The 21,744-nt window shown below is 42.1% G+C and overlaps 3 protein-coding genes across 3 annotated transcripts; all 3 read left to right on the top strand.

The window, feature by feature from the left end:
- The first annotated feature begins 1,615 nt into the window (after positions 1–1,615).
- LOC138208193 (ras-related protein Rab-33B-like) lies at positions 1,616–4,861 on the top strand. The gene is made up of 3 exons (XM_069165922.1): positions 1,616–1,839; positions 3,985–4,163; positions 4,246–4,861. Exons 1-3 carry the CDS (start codon positions 1,621–1,623, stop codon positions 4,580–4,582), a joined length of 735 nt encoding a protein of 244 aa, XP_069022023.1. The 5' UTR covers positions 1,616–1,620; the 3' UTR covers positions 4,583–4,861.
- A 2,232-nt stretch (positions 4,862–7,093) lies between these two features.
- Positions 7,094–15,604, top strand: LOC138208158 (uncharacterized). The gene is made up of 4 exons (XM_069165877.1): positions 7,094–7,214; positions 10,369–10,466; positions 11,758–11,830; positions 14,144–15,604. The coding sequence occupies exons 1-4, from the start codon at positions 7,142–7,144 to the stop codon at positions 14,602–14,604; spliced, it is 705 nt and encodes a 234-aa protein (XP_069021978.1). The 5' UTR covers positions 7,094–7,141; the 3' UTR covers positions 14,605–15,604.
- Positions 15,605–17,626: 2,022 nt separating this feature from the next.
- LOC138208122 (brain acid soluble protein 1-like) lies at positions 17,627–20,642 on the top strand. Its single transcript, XM_069165826.1, has 2 exons — positions 17,627–18,596; positions 20,535–20,642. The coding sequence occupies exons 1-2, from the start codon at positions 17,627–17,629 to the stop codon at positions 20,570–20,572; spliced, it is 1,008 nt and encodes a 335-aa protein (XP_069021927.1). The 3' UTR covers positions 20,573–20,642.
- The last annotated feature ends 1,102 nt before the right edge of the window (positions 20,643–21,744 follow it).

The raw sequence follows: 21,744 nt of genomic DNA on the forward strand, positions 1-21,744 counted from the left end.
GTGACTCAAAAATGACTTTTGGTTCACTTTTTTCTATAGTTTGAACTTTTGTCGCAGGGGGGGTTTCGAACCCCTGACCCTCTAACTGATGGGTAATAACCACAACACCACCTATCTTCCCAGGAGATTGTTTTCCTTATGACAAACCTTTGGCTCACTGCAACCTATAACTCCACCGTCCACAAATATTCATTTAAATGCGACCAAAATTGCCGCAGACATTCTTTGGATAGTAGAAAAACGTGTTTTTAAGGGCGTCTGCAGTGATATTAACAGAATTAATATCAACCTTGTTGAAGTGGAATCTTTTACCTGTTCAGTTAACCAGACCGTCGGTTTAGTTACTGGAAGCTCTTTGAAACTCTTTCTCCGGCCGCGGCTCGTCCTCCGGCGCTGACGATAGTCCAGCGGTCTTCGGCGACGCCGACACCGAGCTGGGAAGGACATCGTGAAGACACGGGTTCGAGCCCCGCTCAGGTATCACACATGGTTCATGGTTCAACGGAGAGTGAATCCCTCTAAGGGTGAGACCTCCTAAGGCGAGTCCCTCTCAGGGCAGTAATACTAACTAGTAACTTGAGTAACTAGTTCAGAGAAAGGTCATACTCCAAAAAGTGATAAAAAAAAAAATAAAAAGTCATCTAAAGTATGTTCAAAATATTTTAAAAAAAAGTAATGTCCAAAAAGTGACCCAAAATTCATTTTTGTATACAATATATAGTATATATAGCTCGAGGGGGCCTTGAGTTGAAGAAATTGCACAAACATGTTGGAAGCACGGTGGCCCTGATGGTCAAACGTCAAAAAACATTTCCCAGAACACAAAAAGCCTCGGACCAGAAACAGTTTTATGGGACGGGAAGCTGATTAACTTGAGTTCGGTCCGATCACAAACAACATGCGTGGTTCTACCCTCTCCAGTTTCTGACATGTTTGTGTGTTTTCTGAAATGTTGGTTTTTTTTGGTGTGTTTTCTGAAATATTTGTGTTCTGTGAAATGTTTTTTTTTGCGTTTGACCTTCAGGGCCACCGTACGGAAGTGATGCGAAACACTAGATCAGCATTTTGCACCGGTCAGTGGGGCACTGAAGCAGAAAGTGCAGAGTAATAACCGCCAGCAGGGGGCAGCACCGGGCTGCTCCTCCGGCAGGTGAACGTGATGAAGAGGCTGCAGGGGGTCATGAATCAGGATGATCTGTTAGTGTTCCTTGATTGATAAAAAAAAAAAAATGTTGTCTTTGTCCTGCAAAATAATAACAATATAAGAACATGTCACGATGTCAGAACGTGACTTTAGCAGGTTCCACTGCTTTTTTTTTTCTAAGAAATTTAAAGCTGGATAACGTAAAACCAAAAAAAAAGATATTTACAAAGGAGTCCATTGTGTTTTCCTGCCTGGAAAACTCGGGCGCATTCTCGGACTCCATGAACTCTCCACCCTCCGGACTGCGAGCACCACCGTGCCTTCAAATGAGACGCAGACGGGGAACCGACAGGACCTCCTCCTCCTGATCCACCCACGCTGCGCTGTGGACAGCCTGAAGGAGCTTTTTTTTTTTTTTTTTTTAGGGGGTGGAGGGACTTTTCTTGAGCTTCGTTGTGACCGTGAAGGAGGGTGAAATGGAGTCATCTCTGGAGTTTTCCAGCTCCTTGGGGAGCGTCTCCTCGGTTTTAACCCGCTGCCGGACGTTCAAAGTGCTCGTGATCGGAGACTCCGGGGTGGGGAAGACCAGCCTCACGCACCGGCTGTGCGCCGGAGAGTTCCCCAGCAGAGTGGAGGCCACCATCGGGGTGGACTTCCGCGAGACATCGCTCGAGATCGACGGAGAGAAAATCAAGGTAACTGGTGAAGTGTTTGTGCCACCACTTAAATCAAAATTAATGAACTGGATATTTGAGCTCTATGTTTTTTGTTGTTTTTTTTTCGCACAGCTGTGACTTTCAATCAGCTCTTTTATTTTGAAACGTCTCAAAACAAACCCGTTTTAGTCACTTTTAGCTTTAGTTTTTGCAATGATTGCCGGTCAGTAGGTTCAGTTTCAGTAAAAGTTGGTGAACAAAACATCAAACATAAACCACCAGGAGCTCGACGTGTGTGAAAGGAGCCCAGTTTAGTTTTTAAAACATAGTGACTTTTATCAAATTTTTATATCGGTGCCAAATATTCTCAGGGGCTGGAGGATTAAGGGTCTGGAGGATTAAGGGCCTGAACTGCAGTGAAAGTCTGCTGGGTTAACACAGAGGTATTTGTCCACCGGCTGAATGACTGAATTCTCTGGATGGCAGAAAATCAGCAGAGCTGCTTGTGTTTGCAGAACTAACCCAGCCTGGAAATCACAGTGAGGTTTGATTTTAGTGGCATGTTTTTTTTGTGTTTTTTTTGGAGAGCCACATGAATGCATTTCATTCAGATCGAAATGTTTTTATGGAGCATATTTAATGCGTGGGAAGTTTTATATGAAGTGCATCATGCCGGCCTGATAACAGACTCTGTGTGAGTGGCTGTGATCTTTTATTAAAACTGTGGGTGTTCGTTTCTGTTTCCTGACTGTTTTGAAACCACCACATGACAGAGGAAGTGCAGGCGTGCGGTGGGTGAGGATTTATTTACAACTTCAGAAGTTGTTTTTTGGTATTTTTAAATGAACAAGGTCTGGATACCGTCGTTTTACTACACGTACAGGGACCTCAAATCAATGCGCATGTTACGTCTCGGTCCAAACTAATTTACAAAAGTCATTCAAGACAAGTGAAAAGTCAGCCAAGACTGAGTTCAAACCAGGTCTCAAGTCAAACCACAGTTCAAACCAAGTCTCAAATCAGTTAAAGAAGGTTTCAAGTCAATCAAAGCAAGTCTCAGCTCAAACCAAGTTATAAAAGTCAATCAAGTCAATTCTCAAGCAAATTACAAAACAAGTTTTAAGGCAATTCTGAGTCAATCAAGTCTCAATCTGTGTCAAACCAATCAAGTTAAATCACAGTTTAAAACAAGTTTTGAGTCAGTTAAAGCAAGTTTACCGAGTCTAAAGACCATAAAATGTTACTTACACCAAGATTTAGTTCAAACCGGGTCCCAAGCCAGTCAAGTCTCGATTCAAAGTAAGTTTCAAAAGTCGGTCAGAACAAGGCTCAAGTGAATCAAGTCAAAATCTCAAGCAAATCAAAAAAGAAAATGACAAATTACAAGACAAGGTTGAAGCGAGTTTCAGATTTACAGAGTTTAAAGTCCATCAAAACAACTCGACTTACAAAAAGTCCATCAAGACCATTTAAATCCATCCAGTTTCAGTCCGAACAAAGTCCCGAGGCAAAATACCGTTTCAAAATAAGTCTCAAGTCCGTCACAACTCCTGTTTCAACTTTCTCAAGTCAATCGATAAAAAACCACCGAGTCTCAGATCAACCTGGTCTGTTTTAAATCAAAATCTCAAGTCACTGAAAAACGAGTCTGAAGCCAAACACGTTAATTCTTAGTTCAAGTCTCCGTTCAATAAAACGTTCTCGGGGCCAAAAAAAAATCAGCTCACAAATCTTCACTTGCAAATTCCGTCTCTTCTTTTTTTGGGGGGTATTTTTTCATCTCTGGGCTGCCGACAGTTGAACCGTCCCGTGTTCACATTTCAAAGCTGAGAAGTTTGTTTGTTTGTTATCGTGATTTTGTTCAGTTTTTATTATTTTTCTACGTTGTTTTTTTTGTTTTTTTCTTCGCCAACTGTGTCACACGGTTTGTCTTATTGAAGGAAGACACGACGAAGCCCTGAAGAGAGATCTGACTTCCTAACCATCAGATCTTCATGTTTATACCCTTTTCTTTGTTCCCTCTCAGAGATGACTCATTGTGTGTGTGTGTGTGTGTGTGTGTGTGTGTGTGTGTGTGTGTTTTTGCTTCTGCCTGCTCTCAACCTATTTCAACACATCATTTCTTGTCCTCCTTGTGTCTTCCGTGTCAATTCATTTCCTCTTTTTCTGGTGTTTGTGTCTCAGCTCCAGCTGTGGGACACGGCGGGACAGGAGCGCTTCCGTAAGTCCATGGTGCGCCACTACTACCGCAACGTCCACGCCGTGCTCTTCGTCTACGACGTCAGCTGTCCCGCCACCTTCGGCGGCCTGAGCGCCTGGATAGAAGAGTGCCGGCAGAACTCGCTGGGACAGGAGATACCCAGGTAACCGCCGTCCGTGTGCGCCTCCGTTTTCTCAAATCGAAAAACCCCTTCGAAGGTTAAGTCAGCGGTCGTCTTCCTTCAGGTTTCTCATCGGGAACAAGGGCGACCTCCGCGACCCCGGCACGGCCGACTGCCAGGTGAGCCGGGAGCGGGCGCTGAGCTTCGCCAAAGCCCACGGCATGACGTTCTTCGAGACGTCCGCCAAGAACCCGATCCCGCCGGCGAAGTGCGCCAACGGACGACGGGGCGATCGGGCGGCGCCGTGCCAGCTGCACAAAATGGAAGACATCGTCGCCGCTGTCGGCGCCAAGCTGAAGAGACAGAAGAGGCCGTACGTGGGGAACGCCGCGGCGTACAGCGGGTCCATCAGACTCAGTCACAAGAAAAGACCGGAGAAAGACATGTGGACCTGCTGCTGAGAGGACGGAGACCTTTTCAGGAGGACGAATGTGATTTTTTTTTTATTTTTTTTTAAGTTCTTTATGTGTGTGAGTGTGTGTGTGTGTGTGTGTGTGTGTGTGAGAATTTTTGACCAAAGATAAAGATCAGGAGACTTTTTGCGTCTCTCCCACCCAGAACTCTGATATTTATACTCTTTAAAACGGGGGAGTTATAAAGTGCGACTTAGAAATTTGGTGTATATTTGTGATTTTATTGTTTACGATAGCTGCAAAATAAAGAGATACTGTGAATGTAAACGTTAAAGGGACCTGTTTCGTCTCCCGGGGGGAGTAACTGGGGGCTCTTTTACTCGCTGTAGCGTAACAGTGAAATCGGTCACGAGCTCCATCGCGGCATGAAAACGTCACCTGACATCCAACAGCTGTATAAATGCAGAGTTGGTCACGTGACTGGTGCAAATACTGTCGATTAGCTGCGGATTTAGTTCCTTTTGAAAGGTGGAGTTTGGATTTGTTACACTGAAGTTTACAGAAAAAAAAATAATTCAATCATAATCATAATCCCAGTCATAATTACAACCTGACGGAAGAAAGCGACGCATTTGCTGTGTTTTGTGCACTAACGCTCACTACGTCGAGGAAGTGGGCGGGGCCGACGACGTAGAGGATTTTCAAAGCTGCAGCTTCTTCCTCACAGTTTTTCCACCAAGAGGCCGCGTCCATCTGGACCAAACATCTTGTGCGTGAGCCTGATGTGGGCGATGGAAAAGTGCATCACATGTGATTTTGTGTCTGATCGGTGATTCAGGCGTCGTCACATGATGAACTTCACCCAGTGCTGCCGTGGGTCCAAGCAGCACGCCGGGGGTGCAGCCAGCTGAGTGTGTGTGTAATGTGTGTGTAATGTGTGTGTGTGTGTAATGTGTGTGTAAGTGTGTGCACATGCAAGTGCCACAGTGGTGCAACATTCAGCGGCCATACGGTAGATGTTGTTCTCTAAACTCCAAAAAGAGGATAAGTGGAGGCGGGGAGGTGGAGGTGGAGGGACCTCAACATTTTGTTTAATATTTCTCTTAATCTTCCATTAAAATCATTTTTAAATAAAATACCAACGTGGTTAAAGAAGTGAAAAAAAAAAAAGTCTTGCAGAACACGAGTCAGCCTGGAGGAAATAGCTCCTGATGACATCATAGTGATGTCATCAAGGAGGGGAGGGAGGGGGGGGGGGCTATGGTTTAGTTTGGAGGGTACAACCTTTGAGTCTTGACAGAGTTATAAACTTGGGGGATGTGAAGTAGGAAAGATGTGGGAGTTTAACCAAGCAGGAAGGGACTCATGACAGGACGTTGGTGCAGTTGCATTATGGGAAATCTAGGATCTGACGTTAATACTTTTTGATGTGCTTTTTGTGAGTTCGGTAACAAATTAGCTTAATAAAAACAACATATTTTTCTTGCTTTAAAATTACTTTAAAAAAAAAAATTCATATGTAAAAATTAGAGAACAGTAGAGGAAAAAAAAAAGTAAATTGGTGATGTTTAATATTTGTTTAACCCTCCTGTTACGTTGCGGGTCAATGTGACCCTGAACAGCAGAGGTCTCTCATCTCTGCTTATCTACACCACCCCAAGAAAAAAAAGTTTCAAAATGAAAATAAAATTTAGGAAAAAATACATGTTATGGTAGACTAGTGCAATTTATATCTAGGTTTTTCCAGTGTACCTAAAAAAAATAGTTTGAACATGTATTTTTAATGAAAACGAGCGAGTTATCCTAATTGAACTCTGATCTATGGAGGGGTGAATAACTCCATTCCACTAAAAACTGATTGAATTGTTAGTAATGGTGTTGGTGATGTGGTACAAACTATATTTATTAGGATTTTTTGGGGGGGTTTCTGACAACTTTTGGATGATTAAACATCATTGCTGTACCTAAGAAACGAACATAACAGGAGGGTTAACGTATCAGAGTCACAAATAGCAGGAACCGGCGTTTATTATCAACTGTGGGGCAGTTTTTTTTCAGTGAAGGACCAACACAGGCATGTTGAGGAAATACTTCTATTTCATAATGTAGTTGTTAGATTTGTCAGACTATTTCCTTTTTGAGTATTTTATTTAATTTTAAGTTGTTTTCGGACTTTGAGGTGATTGAGGGCTCACAGGAGCCTATTTGATACCATCCTTCTGTATTACTTCTGTTATACTGCCACCTAGATGTCACGAGTTTACATTTATTGGGATTTACATAAACCATTTTGTTACATACAGCGGATTTATGAGGCGTTATGTGATCATTTGAATGCAAACCATAAAAAGAAAACTTCACCTCTCCCGATGGGGTCTCATATTTTTGATTGAGGGCCAAATTAAACGTCGACACCTGCTTTTCAGTCCAGTTATCTTTACCTTATCGCCAGTAGGGGGCGTGCTGGTGAAGTTACCTTTGTTTGAAAGGGGGGTGTGCTCTTCTCCGTCAGCGTCGGACACCAGCTGAGCGCTCTCAATCATTTATCCTTAAAAAGCTGCCGGAGACACACGCAGCTGCCTCTTACCTGCCAATAACCGAGCAAACATGTTCTGCAGACGGGCATGGCAGAGGGTCGGGCCGCTGGCACGGAGGGCTTTCAACCCCTTATCCAGAACCGGTGAGTCACCTTATTAACCGGGACTTTCAGAGTTTTTAAAAAAAATAAAATAAAAAAAAAAAAAAATTTTTTACATGATTGGATGTGACGTTAATGAGAGCAACTTATTAAATGAGCTGGAGTCACATAAATGGAGTCTCTGTTTGTCTTGATTTGTAAGAAAAAAAGAAAAAAAACCTCGATATTTCTAAATAAAAACAAAACAAAACCCGTAGTGTTTTTTTGTTTGTTTTTTTTAAGTTTCTTTCGTGCATCAACCACTCTATATTTTCTATAAGAAAGTGCCATTTAAAAACAAAAACAAAAAACACTTTTATGGGATTTGCAGACTGAAGGAGGTGTGTCCTGCTTTGGGAACACTCAGTTCTCCACACAGGTTATGAAAGAGCATCACACGAACTACTAAAATCTCCTTTTTAGTTTTTAAGGTTTTCTTGAACGAGTGTGGAACAAATGCACCGTTTTTCTTGTCACATTCCTGCACGTGGGCCAGTTTTCGTGGAAAAATAATTATTTACGGGGAGATTTACTTGTCGTGAACACATTGTTCTGGGACGTTGTTCGTGAGCCACATGGAGACCAGCAATTAAAGCAGAGTTTGAGAATTAATTTTTTTTTTCTTGTATATTTAAAAAATATATCTGAATTATAATCCACTATTGGACAAAAAAAAACAACATTTATTTTTCTTGTGCATTTTTCAGTCCAGAGCTTCACTTTGGACAGTTTGCGTGGAAGCGGAGGGGGGATTTGAGACTTTTCTCTTTTCACGCGTGCATGCCCCCCCCAAACCCCCAAATCCTTTACTTTAATTTGGGATCTGAACATGTGGAATTTAGCCCCCAGGACGAGCTGCTCCTTTCATTTCCTGTTTTAGAAATGCGTGGCAAGGTTGTGACGGTCAGGATTTTGTGTATTTATAAGTGCGTATCGGAAAAACAACAAAAAAGTGCATATGACCTTGTATAAGAAGAGTAGAGGTGGATGTAGAGGTGGATGCTGGAGGCTACTTCTCTAATTACGTCACACGCACACTGTTTCCTATAGGCTGCACATATGCAGGGCCACACCAGCCTTGCATGCCCCCCTCCCTCCCCCTTTAGGAGGGAGCACATGGCAGTTGACAGACAGTAGCATGCACCCCCCCCCCCCCATCCCTCCATGCATGGTACCACTGTGGCCATCTTGCCGGTTGTTGCATGCCTGGCAATGCGTGTCCATTTTCACAGGCTTGAACCTACGGCAGCGGGGATTAACTGATTACCTGTATAAATAACCTGTACTTGGCCTTGTCCCGGCCCCGGTGCCGCTGTGTCATTGGTATTAGAGCGGCAGGGACGACTCATGGTGTCCCACAACAAGGAAGATCCTCCGCTCTGTTTTTTTTTTTTTTTTTTTTGGTTCTCTTCACTTGTAATTTGGCGGTGAAAACATACAATACAACTAAGTATCTTAAAACTGTGTGTAAAATTATAAAAGAGGCAACACAGACAAACAGTATGACATTTGATGCCTCTGTCTAAAGGTGACGTAATCTGGGTAACCTACAAGCACCTCGTAAACTCACTAATTAAAATGTTATATCGTGTTTCATTGATGCAAAAAAAAAAATCTATTGTAAAAATGAAGGGATGCATCTTTCAAACAAAACTACTATTCGATATTCGCTCTGAACTATTTGATCTAATAACCGGGATAGTTTTACCCGCAAATTGCCGGACCCCCTGACAGCAGCGTAATCTTCTTCTCCCTATATTATTTAATGGCGGCTGGCAGACAGCTTTTAGACGCATTACCGCCACCTTCTGACGGGAGTAACGCATGACAACCTGGTGCCCGTAAAAAAACAGTGTAAATATGTAAGAACAAAGTCGCATGTACCAATCGATTTTTGGGAGATTAAATGAGGACATTTTATATCCAATAGGTCAAAGGTCAACTTGACCTTCTGGTCATCAAAATGTTCTGCAAATACCCATTTCTGGCCGTTATTCAACACCATAACTCGGGAACAGAAGGGCAGATTGAGACCGGATTTTATGTTTGGTTGCATCTTGAAACTGTGCAGATTGTATAAATCTTCTGCGTCGTTTGGTTTGAAGATATGTTCGAAGCCTCCACTTTTTGTCAAATTTCTTGCCGGCAGAAAACGGTTCATTTTTAAACATCCTTGATCGACTAAACCTACGTCAGTAATTGTAAAACTCGGTGACTGGTTGAGTATTTTGCAAAGGACATGGAACCACCGTCAAAGCGGTCTGTGGAAAAGTGACAGGGTGATTTATGAGTTGCCTGAACACGTGTATGAGCCGACGGGGGCAGGTGTGTCGTACATTGTGTTCTTTGACAGATCGTCCGACTCTACATGTACATGTGCACACATGTGTGTCCCGCTGAAGATATCATCTGCGCTGTAAATGTGTCTGTGCACACTCTGTTGTGTGTAGTCTGGGTAGGGAGAGATTAGGCTGAGGCAGTGTTTGGGATGGAGGATGGTTTTATTTACAGCCTCTTCTGCATGCACCACTGATTCTATAAACACCAGCAAATCTTTTCCCAGTCACCTATATCCACAAACACAACAAAAACAACAACAACAGCTTGTCAAAAACCCTTTAAGAGATCAGTGACTATTATGTGTTGAAGGCCGACTTTATATGAATTATAGGTCCTTTTTAAAGTTGTTTGTTTTGATGCACATCTAAGATCGTCAAGCAGGAAGCGTTTTAGTATTTGTGTGTGCCGCGGGATTTAATTCGAGGGACAATTCAGTGTTTAGCTTGGCCGCTGCTAAATCTTTCCATCTCCTCCGCTACAAATGACCAGAGCGGTATTGGGTAACTGGATTAAGGGATGGAGACATGTTGACGCTGTCAGAGTGCACTGTTCTGCGTGTCGAGTTGTGCATCTGATGGAGGCACGGCTTTCTGACTAAAAAAAAAAAGATACTAGGAGATGATTAAAATTACAGTAGTTTCTCTCCATGACTAAATTTGTAATCATACAAAGTGATGTTTCAATCAGTGGTTGAATGGAAGTAGAAATAACAAAGTCTATAATGGAGCCTACTTTATGAATATATGTAAATCTCTTTGCTGTTGGTTGGTTTTCCAAACTAGCAGTGTAACTCTGTGTGTGTGTTTTTTTTCCACAGTTCCAGTGCGACACATGGCCCTCGGGGTTCCCGGAGGCTCCACCAACATGGCATACTTCGTTTTGTGTGGAGGAGGCCTCACTGCTGCAGTCGTCTATGTGAGTATCACATATCTGTCCATACCTTTGCTGTTATTGCTTAAATAGAAAATAGTGGGTTTTTTTTTTGCTTTTAAGTGGTTTATTTTTATTTTTTTTTCTACAAAGTAAGTAACATTGAAAAATTTACAATGTAGTTCAACAAAGAATGTCAACGACGTGGTTATTAAAAAGCAACCTAAAATGTCTTGTTTTGTCCCGATCAACCTTTCACAACCAAAGAATATTCAGTTTATTATCAAAAAGGAGTAAAGGAACCAGAAAACCTTCACTTTTAAAAGGCAGGAATCTGAGAATTAATTGACCGATTAATTGATTGTCTAAATGGTCCACTCAAGCATCCATTTATTTTCGGACACTTATCAAATGTTGGGTCACATTGGCAGCAGGTTAGCCCAGATACCCCCCCCCCACCCCCCTGCCTAGCTACATTTTCTAGCTTCTCCTGATGGATCCTGAGGTGTTCTTTGGTTAGTGGAGATGCACAAGATATCCAGTGTTTTCTGGTTCTACCTCTGGATCTTCATGCTTGGAAAACCTCCCGTGGAAGTCGCCTAGATTAGATACAATGGCATACTCCTCTGAAGCCATACTGTACCTGGGACGGTCTGGCGACCAGACCGAAGAATTGACCATCTTGGGGGCCCGCCAGGGATGCACTGCATGACTGGCAGGAGGCCGATCCCTGGTGACCCCCAACTTTCTCTTGATCAACTAATTAAACGACTAATCATTGCGGCTCTACGTATAACGGTAAGGAATAATTTACAGAAACAAGACATGGTTAATTCCAATAGGAATCATGCTGTCTTTGTTTGCAGATGACTGCTGTGTTTACATCACAGAACTGTCACTGATGAATAGTGGGCAGTTGAAAACACCGGCTGCTTGTCTTTTTGCATTATTTATATCGGCATTCTGCTCGCGCACGTCCATCGTTTTAATGGATATTGATGGGAAGCATTTAAAAACACAGCGCGCAATTAATTTATGGTTTTACAGTGAGATGTCTTTTGCTGCAGTCCAACCTGAGGGCAGACTGGACTGCAGATGTCCCCACAGCTCAGACGCCGAAGGGCACAAAGAATGTTCTTTGTGCTTTCAGGCCAACTCTCGCAGTCATTGTCCCCTGTTTGCCGTCTTGGCAAAGCACACGAGTGTATTTCAACTGTGTTGGTTCATGTCGGACAAAATGGTGGCATTTTGTAATGCTGTTGTTACCATTTCATACTGTTATCACTGGTTGAGTGCTGGTATGTAAATATGTGCATATCTGCCATCGTTCTCTCAGGCCTACAAGACAGTCAATGGTGATAGTGAGCGCTATGAGGACAGACTCGCCAACATGGGCTCCACGGCAAAAGGTCAGCCACACACACTCTCTCACACACACACACACACACACACACACACACACAAAACACACTTAGTTTATTGAACATGACTTTGTTCGACCCATGTTACCCGTTTGTACATCCCATAGTCCTGCTAATGGGTTTGCATGGGGGTACTACAGTTAAATGTCAGCATCACAATACTTGCACACTAATGTTTAGGTATATTATATTCTCATCTTAATTTAGCATGTTAGCATTGTCAGCAGGTTAACATGCTAATATTTTAGTAGGTATTTACCATCATCATCATCTCGTTTTTATCAAATTAGCATCAATCAACTTTGACATGACAAAAGTACACGCAGACACAATTTCCAATCCAACCAAAACTTGTTGAGATATTTAAATCTGGATTAAAGTGGTGGACCGACGTGCATCATTATCCTGCTAGTGTGGCTAAAAACTAAGATAATGAATTCTGGTGTTGTTGAAATTTCTTTGAAATATTTGATAGTACTCTACACAAGACAGCAGATTTCATTTTTTAATTTTTTAATTTTTTATTTTCCCCCCAGATCTCACTGTTGACAAAATCTTGTTTCTTTAAGCATATTTTGGAATCTTCCAACCTTAAAGGTCAGATAGACCGTTTTTACTCGGGCACGTCTTTGCCTATTAGATAAATTCAGTACGTTACATCTGATACAGAGCTGTATTTTTTGCTTAATACTTCAAAGACTGTGTTTGCTGTTTTTGGACTTGTTAAAGAGCATGTTACGAAATGACGTGATGCAACAGCCTCTGGAGCTTTTTAATTTTAAGAAATAAAAGGCAGTAAAAGACAAAGCAGTAAGGGTGATCTGGATGTAATACTGGTTCAGATTCTGGCTACGGTGCTTACATAGCTATCACGGTAGAATGATCACTCTCAATAGCGTTAGCGTGCCTGTCTGTTTTGATCTCCGTCTGCAAATTATTTGTCTACTCAGCCCGGAGAGATCATGGCTCGGCGCCCAGAGCCACGAACCAGCCTGTAATGGGGTTAAGCAGCTGGAGGTTCAGCTGCGAACATGCAGACTGGAAGTGTTGTGTTTTTTGGTCAGAGAATAGTATGCTGCTTCCTACAGTGATGGAGAAGCGTACTGCTTTGGTATTTCATCCAGTGACCCGCATTATGTAATCAAGCAAAAAAAAACTTCCAGGAACGTGAAAACGGAAAAGCATCTTGATGCACATGGTGACTGATTCATAGCAATCAAGGATCATATTGTCCTGACACATTAGTCTGAGGTCACATTACTCAGCACATTAAGCGGTTTTATTTGAGCTCAGATCTGATGAGTCATTAAACTTTACCCTCAATATGCTCCCTTTTTGTAGCACTATGTATTAACTCTGCACATCATTTAATACTATGTTTATAGTGTACGCTGAGGACCTTTTTTTCATAGACGCATCTACTCTATCCATGCAAAACAAATTGGTTCTCTTTAGTTCCTGGCACCAAAAAGCTGGTAACCAACATCTTCAGAGGTCAGCAGTTTTATTTCTGTCCCTGGAATGACCTGTTGGGATTAAGGATTATCCTCCACTTTACTCATATTATGTTGACAGTTTTAACAGCAGCTGTGTCACCTTTTAGACATATAAGACCTAAGCTCTTGATCTTCAACCCTGAGTTACCTGCACACAGAAACCCCAGGAAATTTTCTTGACTCACTCGGCTGGATTGTGGGAGATAGTGACAGATTTTGGTACTTTATTTAAAAATTATTAGTCATCTGGAGTAGTTGAGGGAAATTGAAGAACGATTCGGCCTCTTGGTCATTTTGTAGCTCATTACTGCAGAGTAAAAAATTTATTCGATACATTATGGTAAACACCTTTTTAAGAAAACTGTACTTTGGCTGTTTGGTTTGACTGTTATTTCCACCATTGGCTACTGCATGGATTTTACCTTTACAACTGTAGATTATATGTAAAAGTGGACATAGCTTCCGGGTCTGAAAAGTTAGGCCAATGTTGAAGTGCCTTAAAGTGCAATACCACCGAGGACCACCAGGGGTTGGCTCCAAAAAGGACAAATTCCAAACTCGAGGCTTCATAATGGCTGTTCACAAACCAACGGGTGATGTCACTGTTGGTTGCCTCTTGTTCACAACTTGTCTGTCGCAGCAAAAGTGACTACCTTTTTTTTTTGTTTGTTTGTTTGAAATGCATCCAAAATAGGCCCAGAAATCTAAGACCTTCACTAATCAGTCTAATAAGTGGTTAAAAAAAAGTCTTTAAAGAAAAAGGTTGCCTTCATGCATTTCTCTTCCCGACCTCTTGACCCTGCAGCTCCTGCAGCCAAGGCAGCACCAGAGGCAGCAGCTCCTGCAGCTGAACCCGCACCAGTAGAGGAGGCGGCACCAGCCGCCGAGATCGTTGCCGCCGAGTCTGTCCCTGCTCCTGCAGAACCGGTAGCAGAGACCTCCGCCGAGCCCGTCGTCGAGGCCGCGCCTGAAGAAGAAGAAGAAGCAGCAGCAGCTGGCGTGGTCGTCGCAGAGCCCGTAGATGAACCAGCAGCCGAGCCCGCAGCCGAGCCAGCAGCCGAGCCCACCGTCACAGAAGAAGCCGCTCCTCCTGCAGCGGTGGAGGAGGTTCCTGAAGCCGCTGTGGAAGTCGCGGCCGCGGTGGAGGCCCCAGCAGCAGAGAGCGCTGGTACGGCAGCAGTAGATGAAGCCCCCCCCGCTGAGGCAGAGACGGCCCCCGCAGCCCTAGAGGCTGAGGCCGCCCCTGCTGCAGAGGTGTCTGCATAAAGCAGTGGCGGCTCGATAGAGTTCCTCCATTTAATGAGGGCTAGGAGTTAGATGTGCTGTGTCCCTCCTCCCCCGGCTTCAGGAAAAATGGACTCATGAACCCCTTTTTAAATTTAAAAGGAAAAACAACGTTCAGGTTTTTTTTTTTTTTTTTTCTTCCCGTTGTTCATAAACACCTGTCGGGGGTTCATCAGTCCAGTTTTCAGGTCCCTTCCCTTCCCTTCACTCTCCCCAACCTTCAAATCCAAACCACAACATCTGGCATTAGTCTGTGTGGTCGGATTCAGTTTGGAAAATTCAGTTTTCGATAGGAATTCTCATCACCGGACCAGAAATGAAGGTTTAGTTATTGTACAGTGAACGGAGGAGTGTTAAACTAGGCAATATAAGGGATAGAATCGAGTTACTAACTAATGTGTTCTGTAAAAGAATATTTTAAGTGCCCTTAAAACAAAACTGCATCTTGTTTCATTACTGAATGAATGCGTCTCGCTGCAGATGTTCAGCCTCTTTTTTTTTTTTTTCTTTCAACATTTCAACCAGTTAGCTCTTCTTTTCCGGCTTGACTGCAACTTCTCTCAAGGGGAGACAACCAATTTTCTTCTTTTCTTTTGTTAATATTTGCTGTCCGCGCTCAGATACTTTCTACTCATCTATATTCTCCGTCTACAGCTACGCCATCCTGAGCCCACTTTATATATCTTTGTAGTTAAGTGTCTTTTCTCGACTTTTCTTACATTCGAAGCCATTTTTTCTTTATTTTTGTGTTAAAAGACACTTCTGCTGTGTCTTTCCTCTTTAAACTGTGAAACTTTAATCTTTCAGGGAACACTACAGAAAATTCATTCATGTCTGCGCATTGACTGTTGTCATCATGATTAATTGCAGTTAATCGTTCAAAGAATACAAAACATCACTGGATGATAAATAAGTTTGAAGTGTTTCAATAAAGACGAAGTTCTGATGGTCCAATACTGCAGTTTTCCCTTATGTTTTTTGATGCGCGTCTATTTATACTGTTTTTCAAGGAATTATTATTCTTATTAAATTGACATTGAAAATTGGTGTTTTGTAAACCCTTAAATTTTCTTATCTCTGTAAATGAGGAAAAATATCAAATTTTCATAAATCATACAGGTAGATTTAAAAAAAGAAACGGCAAAACAAATTAGATTAAAATATTGTACTTTAGTTATTGCTTGAAAATGATCTTTAATCCTGTATGTAATAATCTCGCATATCTGTTGTTGGTAAAATTATCTATTACCTATTTTATCTTAATTATATATTCTACTTTTAACCATCGTGTTCTTATGGTTGTCTAACATGACGACCAACTTTCTCTTTAGATTCAGTTCACTGTCGGATGTCTTTTAGACTCCTGGTATAATTTAGAAATGTATCAATGATGGCGAGCCGTTCGTACCCAGATGCAGTAAAATGAGCCCCAACCATGATACTACCACCACCGTGCTTGTCAATGTGACCTTTTAACAGACAAAAGAAGGGGCAACAATCTCCTTTGTTCATGATACACTTCTCAGACTTTGAGCCCTTTGATTGTTCTTTAAACCAAACCGGGGGTCCCACAAACACACATCTTATTGTCATCCCACTGACTGCAAACACCCGACTCTTAATTTCACCTTCAAATCAACTGCTAATTCTTGAGATTTAAGTACTTTTTGCCACTCACAGACATGTAAAATTGGATAATTTTTTTTCTCAATTAATAAATGACCAACTACAATATTTGTACCTCCTTTGTTTAATTAGGCTCTCTTTATCCAACTTTAGGCCATGTGTCACAAGGTTTTACCTTATATTCAGTCAGAAATATAGAAAATTCGTACAAAACTTCAAAACTCCTCAATATGTTCAGGTTTTACTTTGTGAATGTAGTTCTGTCCGTGACTCTCTGCTTTTGCTTGTTGCTCTGAATGTAAAATATGATGTGAATAACACTTCTTGGTAAAGTAGAAAACACCTTCCTCCTGTAGAAAAGTGCTGCTTTCCCTGAAGAATCCCTGTCATGTTCATGCTCCTAAAGAACCTTGACTGTGATCAAACTTAACATTTCTGCCCTTTGTACAGCGTCGATGCTTGTTTTAAGAGTGATGAGCCTTTTCTCACGGCTCATGAATAAGCTGCTATAAAAGAGCTGCAGGCAGATACAAAGATGTGGTTGTTCCTGCTCAGCAGCTTCAGGAAAAATAGACTTCATTTAAAAAAAACAAAAAAACAACTAAATATGCAAGAACCACCACACAGTTTTTCTCCACTTGTAAATTCACTATTTATTTCATTGTTAAACCACTGATTTGTATCAGTCTTGTGTGTGGAGTCTTAATTGTCCTGTTTAAAGCTGCCTCACAGACAGGTTCAGACTAATCCTAGATTACAATGCTCATTTTAGGGTGAGCTGGTGAGATGCCAGAGCAGCCTGACAGACAGGGAAGTAAGAAAGCCACCTTGACTGGACTCCGCTTATAGTGTTTAAAACCTTTAAATGTCACTGATATCACCATTAAAAAAAAAAAAAAAGTGTATAGAGGGCTGTTCTGTGTTCACACAACCAGATTAGAGGTTTCTATATTTAAAATTTGTGACAATAAATGAAAGTTCAAAGTGCTCGACACGTCTTTGTATATCTGAGATGTTTCAGGACACTTTTTCCTGAAAGGTTACTCCAGCAGAAGGAGCATGAACCCGGGCAGGTAGTCTCCTGTAGAGTACTTGAACCTGTTGGTGGCTGTAGATCCTCCAGTGATAGATACCTGGTCGAGGTAAGTGGACTTTTACTTGGTTTAACAGATTAAATTCTTCTCTTCACATACATACCGTCCAGGAGGGTTTTCACTCCACTGAAAAATAAAACATGAAGCAATGTAAATTTAAAAGTACTGTTCTGCCACAATACAACCTGAAAAACTTTGATATAGTGCAAAGAAGGTGTTGTTTCTGTGCAAAAAATATCTCTGTCATCACTTCCTGTCCTCCTTCCTTCTCTCCATCAGAGTCGATGCCAGATCTAGTTTCAGCTGCGAAGGCCTTGACCGGCTCCACAGCTGAAATCACAGCAGCTTTTGTCGGTGAGACGAGTCTGGTCAAAGCTGCCGGACAGATAGAAGGAGACGGGAAGTTACAGGAGGTGCTCGAACCAGAAGCCCTGGAAGCGGCTCCTGTGGTGGAAGCCAAGGAGCCGTCTGAGGAGACCGCCGTTGTAGTGAGCGAGGAGGAGCTGAAGTCTGCGGAGGGCGAGGAGGTGGAGGCTGCAGAAGATGCACCGCCCCCAGCTGCTGAAGAAGTGATCGCAGAGGAGGCAGCTGCTCCTCCTGCAGCCGAGGAGGAGGCAGCTGCATGTCCTCCTGAGGAAGCTGCGGCTTCAGCCCCCACGGTGGAGGAGGCCGGAGGTGAAGATCAGGCTCTGACGGCTGAAGCTGCCCCTGAGGAGGTCGCCTCCTCTGAGGATGCTGCTCCCGCTGAAGAAGCTGCACCTGCTGAGGAGGCTCCGATGGAGGTGACGTCACCGGTTGAGACAGCACCTGCTGGGGATGCTGCAGCAGAAGAGGCAGCACCTGAGGAGGCAGCGGCTGAGGAGGCTTTAGCAGAGGAGGCGGCACCTGAGGAGGCACCAGCAGAGGAGGCTTCAGCCAATGCTTCAGCAGAGGAATCAGCCAAGGAGGCAGCAGCTGAAGCTCCAGCAGAGGAGGCTTCAGTTGAGGAGACAGTTGAAGCAGTCGTTGCCACGTCTCAGCTGGCTGCGGCCTCCACCGGGCCGGACCTGGAGGTTCTTCCCACCGCAGAACCAGAATCTACGTCAGAGGCTCCAGTGCTTGAGGTCAAACACTGCCACTCCTGCCACTCTGCTCCATCAGCGGGAGAGGAGGTGGCGCCACCTGCTGCTAGTGTGGGAGAGGAGCTGGTCACCGAGGGAGCAGTGGATATCACACATGAAGCCCAGGAGGAGGCCTCACTGGAGGAAGGAGAAAGTAAGAACACACACACACACACACACACACACACACACACACACACACACACATACACTGACCGTCAACCGATGTTTATCTTTAATGCAACAGAATACAACTTAGATTTAGTTCCTCAAATTCATAAACTAGATTAATTGGTCCACAAAAGGTTTATTTCTTTTTTTTTGCAGCTGTCCAGTTTTGATTATTTCAAAGAAACCTGCATTATGAATAATGAACATTTTGGCCAATTGTTTGTTTTTTATTTAAACAAACAACAAAAAAAACACAGTTATTAAAATGTTCTTTGGACCCCCTACAAAAATGTCTAAATAATATAGTAATATATTTCCCTCTGATACGGCACAACACACCTTTCAACATACCTTTGGTATCACGCCATCCTGTCTAATCAATCAAGCAGCTTAGATATGTGGAGCCCTGCTAATCTAAATTGAAGGAGATGCGAGTTTATGCGTCTTTGTACTTTGCTTTGTTACACCAGGGGCCTCTAATTAGTTAATTCAGAATCGCATTGTTGTGGCTCGACCTGAGGGGCTAAATGCGGCAGCCGTCCTTGAACTCGGTGGCTTTATCAAGAGACCGGAAGCTGAAAGGTTCAGACTTCAGAGACTTGTGACCTGAATGAAATAAAAGAGTCACAGTGGAATTATAAGGTCGTTATCACAATAAACAAAACACTGTTATAGGGGGCTTAAAAACAAATTTAATGAAATCATGTTCTTAATTTATAGTTTTTACATTTAAATATCACAAATATTTGGTTAATTTATATATTTAGTTTTATACAATTATTGATTTAATATTGAACATCTTGGGATCCATCAGATTATCTTACTGCATTACATTAATGTCAAAAGTCACCTGATACCCGACAGGAACGCCCGCTCTGAACTGCAATCAGTCCGCTTCATATGTGCCGCCGTCCCCTCTCAGTTCTTTTCCTTCTACTTCAGTCATGTGTCGTGTGCATCGCGTGAAGCTTAAACCGCACATTCATGCAGACCAAGAACTTTAAAGAAAAAAACTAAAGTTCTCTGCATCGTATCTCTGGATTTTGCTTCAGCCAAAAGTTTTAAGGACCTGAAAAATTCAAGGTGGTTTGTGGTGCGTGTGCGTTCTGGTTTACCGACATTAAAGTTCCACCTGAGCGTTTCCTGTTATTATGTGTAACTATATCAGCTTTTTAAGTGTTATTATTCTGTTTCCAGAGATGGTAAATATATATGAAGCTTATAAAAATGACAAAAAAAAAAGAAGAAAGATAGATCTTCACTCCTCTTGAAGGTTTTGGAGAAGGTACTACTGAATCACAATCACAGTGGGTGTTGACTTTGTCTCAGGATGTCTCCTTTTGTATGAGCTGAACTGAGAGTCACAGCGAAGACGATCTGAGCTTGCATGGAAATTTAACAATGTGAAATATATCTGCAGGTTTTGTTTACAGTTTTAAGCTCTTCTGAGTTTGGAGAAGGACATGAAAATAAAAATAAAAAATATTGTCAGTACACAGATTTCTAGAATCAAATCAATCTTAATTTTTTTGAGCATCACATCAAGCAAAATAAAGAAAACGATGTGGCTCAACAAATCAAGTTTAGGCTGTTCAAGTTTGCCCTTGAAAACAAACGTTAGTCTTCTGTGTATTTGGCTCTGACCAGATGTATCTCTGTCTGTATCCACAGAGCCAAAGGTGTCCAACTGGACTTCTGTAAAAAGCTGCTCAGTGATGTAATAGTACAGTTAAGAAGGTAAACCGTTTAGAGCAGCTGTAAACACAGCTGTCTGCGTAGAACTAGAGATGGTAGAGTGGAAATCTGGGGGACAGAGGGGCACATTGTTGTAGAAGCTAAAACTCAAAACTCTAGAATAAGCATGTACACCAAACTCATGCATTCCCGTCTTACAGATGAGTGCTGTGCTTGTGTCTTGCAGCCACAGAGACGATGGCGGTGGTGACAGCCCAGTCGTGAAGTGACAGACAGCGTGCCTTCCACAACACCCGCCTATCTGTCAGTCAAGCCAGGACGACCGATGGAGGGGGGGGCAAATAAAATCATGAAAAGAAGCATAGTTGCAAGTTTAACTGACTAACGTGTCCTTTCTGAAAACGTGATCAGAGTTTCTGTGCAGTCTCGTGTTTGTGTGTGTGAAGTGATTCCCATCTCGTCCTCTAGGTGCCGCTGTTGCAAAACCTTTCACGACCAGCTGGAGTTTCTTTTAAAGGTGTTGCAGTGGAAGTGGGTTGTTGTTACTGTAATGTTGTGATAGAAGCTGCAAACTGTAGGATACAAAGTGGAGGTGCAACCACTGTATATCATTTACCTGCTCATATCAGTTGACATAATACCTCACTGATGTGCATTTTTGTCACTTTTTCTCTTACAAACGCAGATACGAACATTAAGTATTTAAGAAATTTGCACTTTTATTGTGTGGCTATTTTGAAATTAATGAATTCCTTGAAAAAAAAAAAAAAAAAACATCACAAAAATACCACAGGAAAAATTTGCACAAAGGTTTTTTTTTTTTTTTAAAGCTGATGAATACGTGTATGTCCAGATTTGATGCACATACAATTTCTAATGTTTATTGTTGCTGTTGTCTGTTTTCCTTCTGCAACAGGAGACTGCTTAAAATAATATAAATTTATTTGCACCCACTCAGATGACTATACTAAACAGTAATGCTGACAGTTATCTATCTATATCATCATATGCAAAAATAGACAAGTTATGCAAGAAAATTGCAATGAAAGTCTTAGTTTGCTGCCTCTGCTGTGCTTTAAATATATTTGTATGTACAAATGATCAAATATAATATTAAATTGTGAAAATGTTTAGATTTTGTTTAGTGAATTGCAAAGTAAACATTGTCTCTATTGTCATGATTATGTGCTCACCTTTTAAATAAAGTGATCTACAAACCTTTAAACTCAGATTAGCTGCGCATGAAATGATCTACTCCACCTTTTGATCGTCTTTTTGCGGCGGTGGGAAGTAAGTACATTCACCGAAGTACAATTTTGAGGTACTTTTGATGCTTGTTTATACTTCCACTCCTCCACGTTTCACTTTCGGATGAATATTTTAAATAATGGATGACATAAGACGCTTTTAAACTACAAGACAGTGTAGTTAAAAAC

The sequence above is a fragment of the Embiotoca jacksoni genome, unplaced genomic scaffold, assembly GCF_022577435.1.
Source record: "Embiotoca jacksoni isolate LCO1_2020_lvr unplaced genomic scaffold, fEmbJac1.0.p SCAF_36, whole genome shotgun sequence".
In the NCBI taxonomy this organism is placed as follows: Eukaryota; Metazoa; Chordata; class Actinopteri; family Embiotocidae; genus Embiotoca; species Embiotoca jacksoni.

What these genes read in the sequence shown, in the direction of transcription:
- LOC138208158 (XM_069165877.1), top strand. Translation starts at nt 7,142, where the DNA reads ATGTTCTGCAGACGGGCATGGCAGAGGGTCGGGCCGCTGGCACGGAGG. An exon ending in CAACCCCTTATCCAGAACCG is followed by an intron (nt 7,215 to 10,368) that starts GTGAGTCACCTT and finishes TTTTTTCCACAG; the next exon opens with TTCCAGTGCGACACATGGCC. An exon ending in CATGGGCTCCACGGCAAAAG is followed by an intron (nt 11,831 to 14,143) that starts GTCAGCCACACA and finishes TTGACCCTGCAG; the next exon opens with CTCCTGCAGCCAAGGCAGCA.
- LOC138208122 (XM_069165826.1), top strand. Translation starts at nt 17,627, where the DNA reads ATGCCAGATCTAGTTTCAGCTGCGAAGGCCTTGACCGGCTCCACAGCT. An exon ending in CTCACTGGAGGAAGGAGAAA is followed by an intron (nt 18,597 to 20,534) that starts GTAAGAACACAC and finishes TGTGTCTTGCAG; the next exon opens with CCACAGAGACGATGGCGGTG.
- LOC138208193 (XM_069165922.1), top strand. Translation starts at nt 1,621, where the DNA reads ATGGAGTCATCTCTGGAGTTTTCCAGCTCCTTGGGGAGCGTCTCCTCG. An exon ending in TCGACGGAGAGAAAATCAAG is followed by an intron (nt 1,840 to 3,984) that starts GTAACTGGTGAA and finishes TTTGTGTCTCAG; the next exon opens with CTCCAGCTGTGGGACACGGC. An exon ending in CTGGGACAGGAGATACCCAG is followed by an intron (nt 4,164 to 4,245) that starts GTAACCGCCGTC and finishes GTCTTCCTTCAG; the next exon opens with GTTTCTCATCGGGAACAAGG.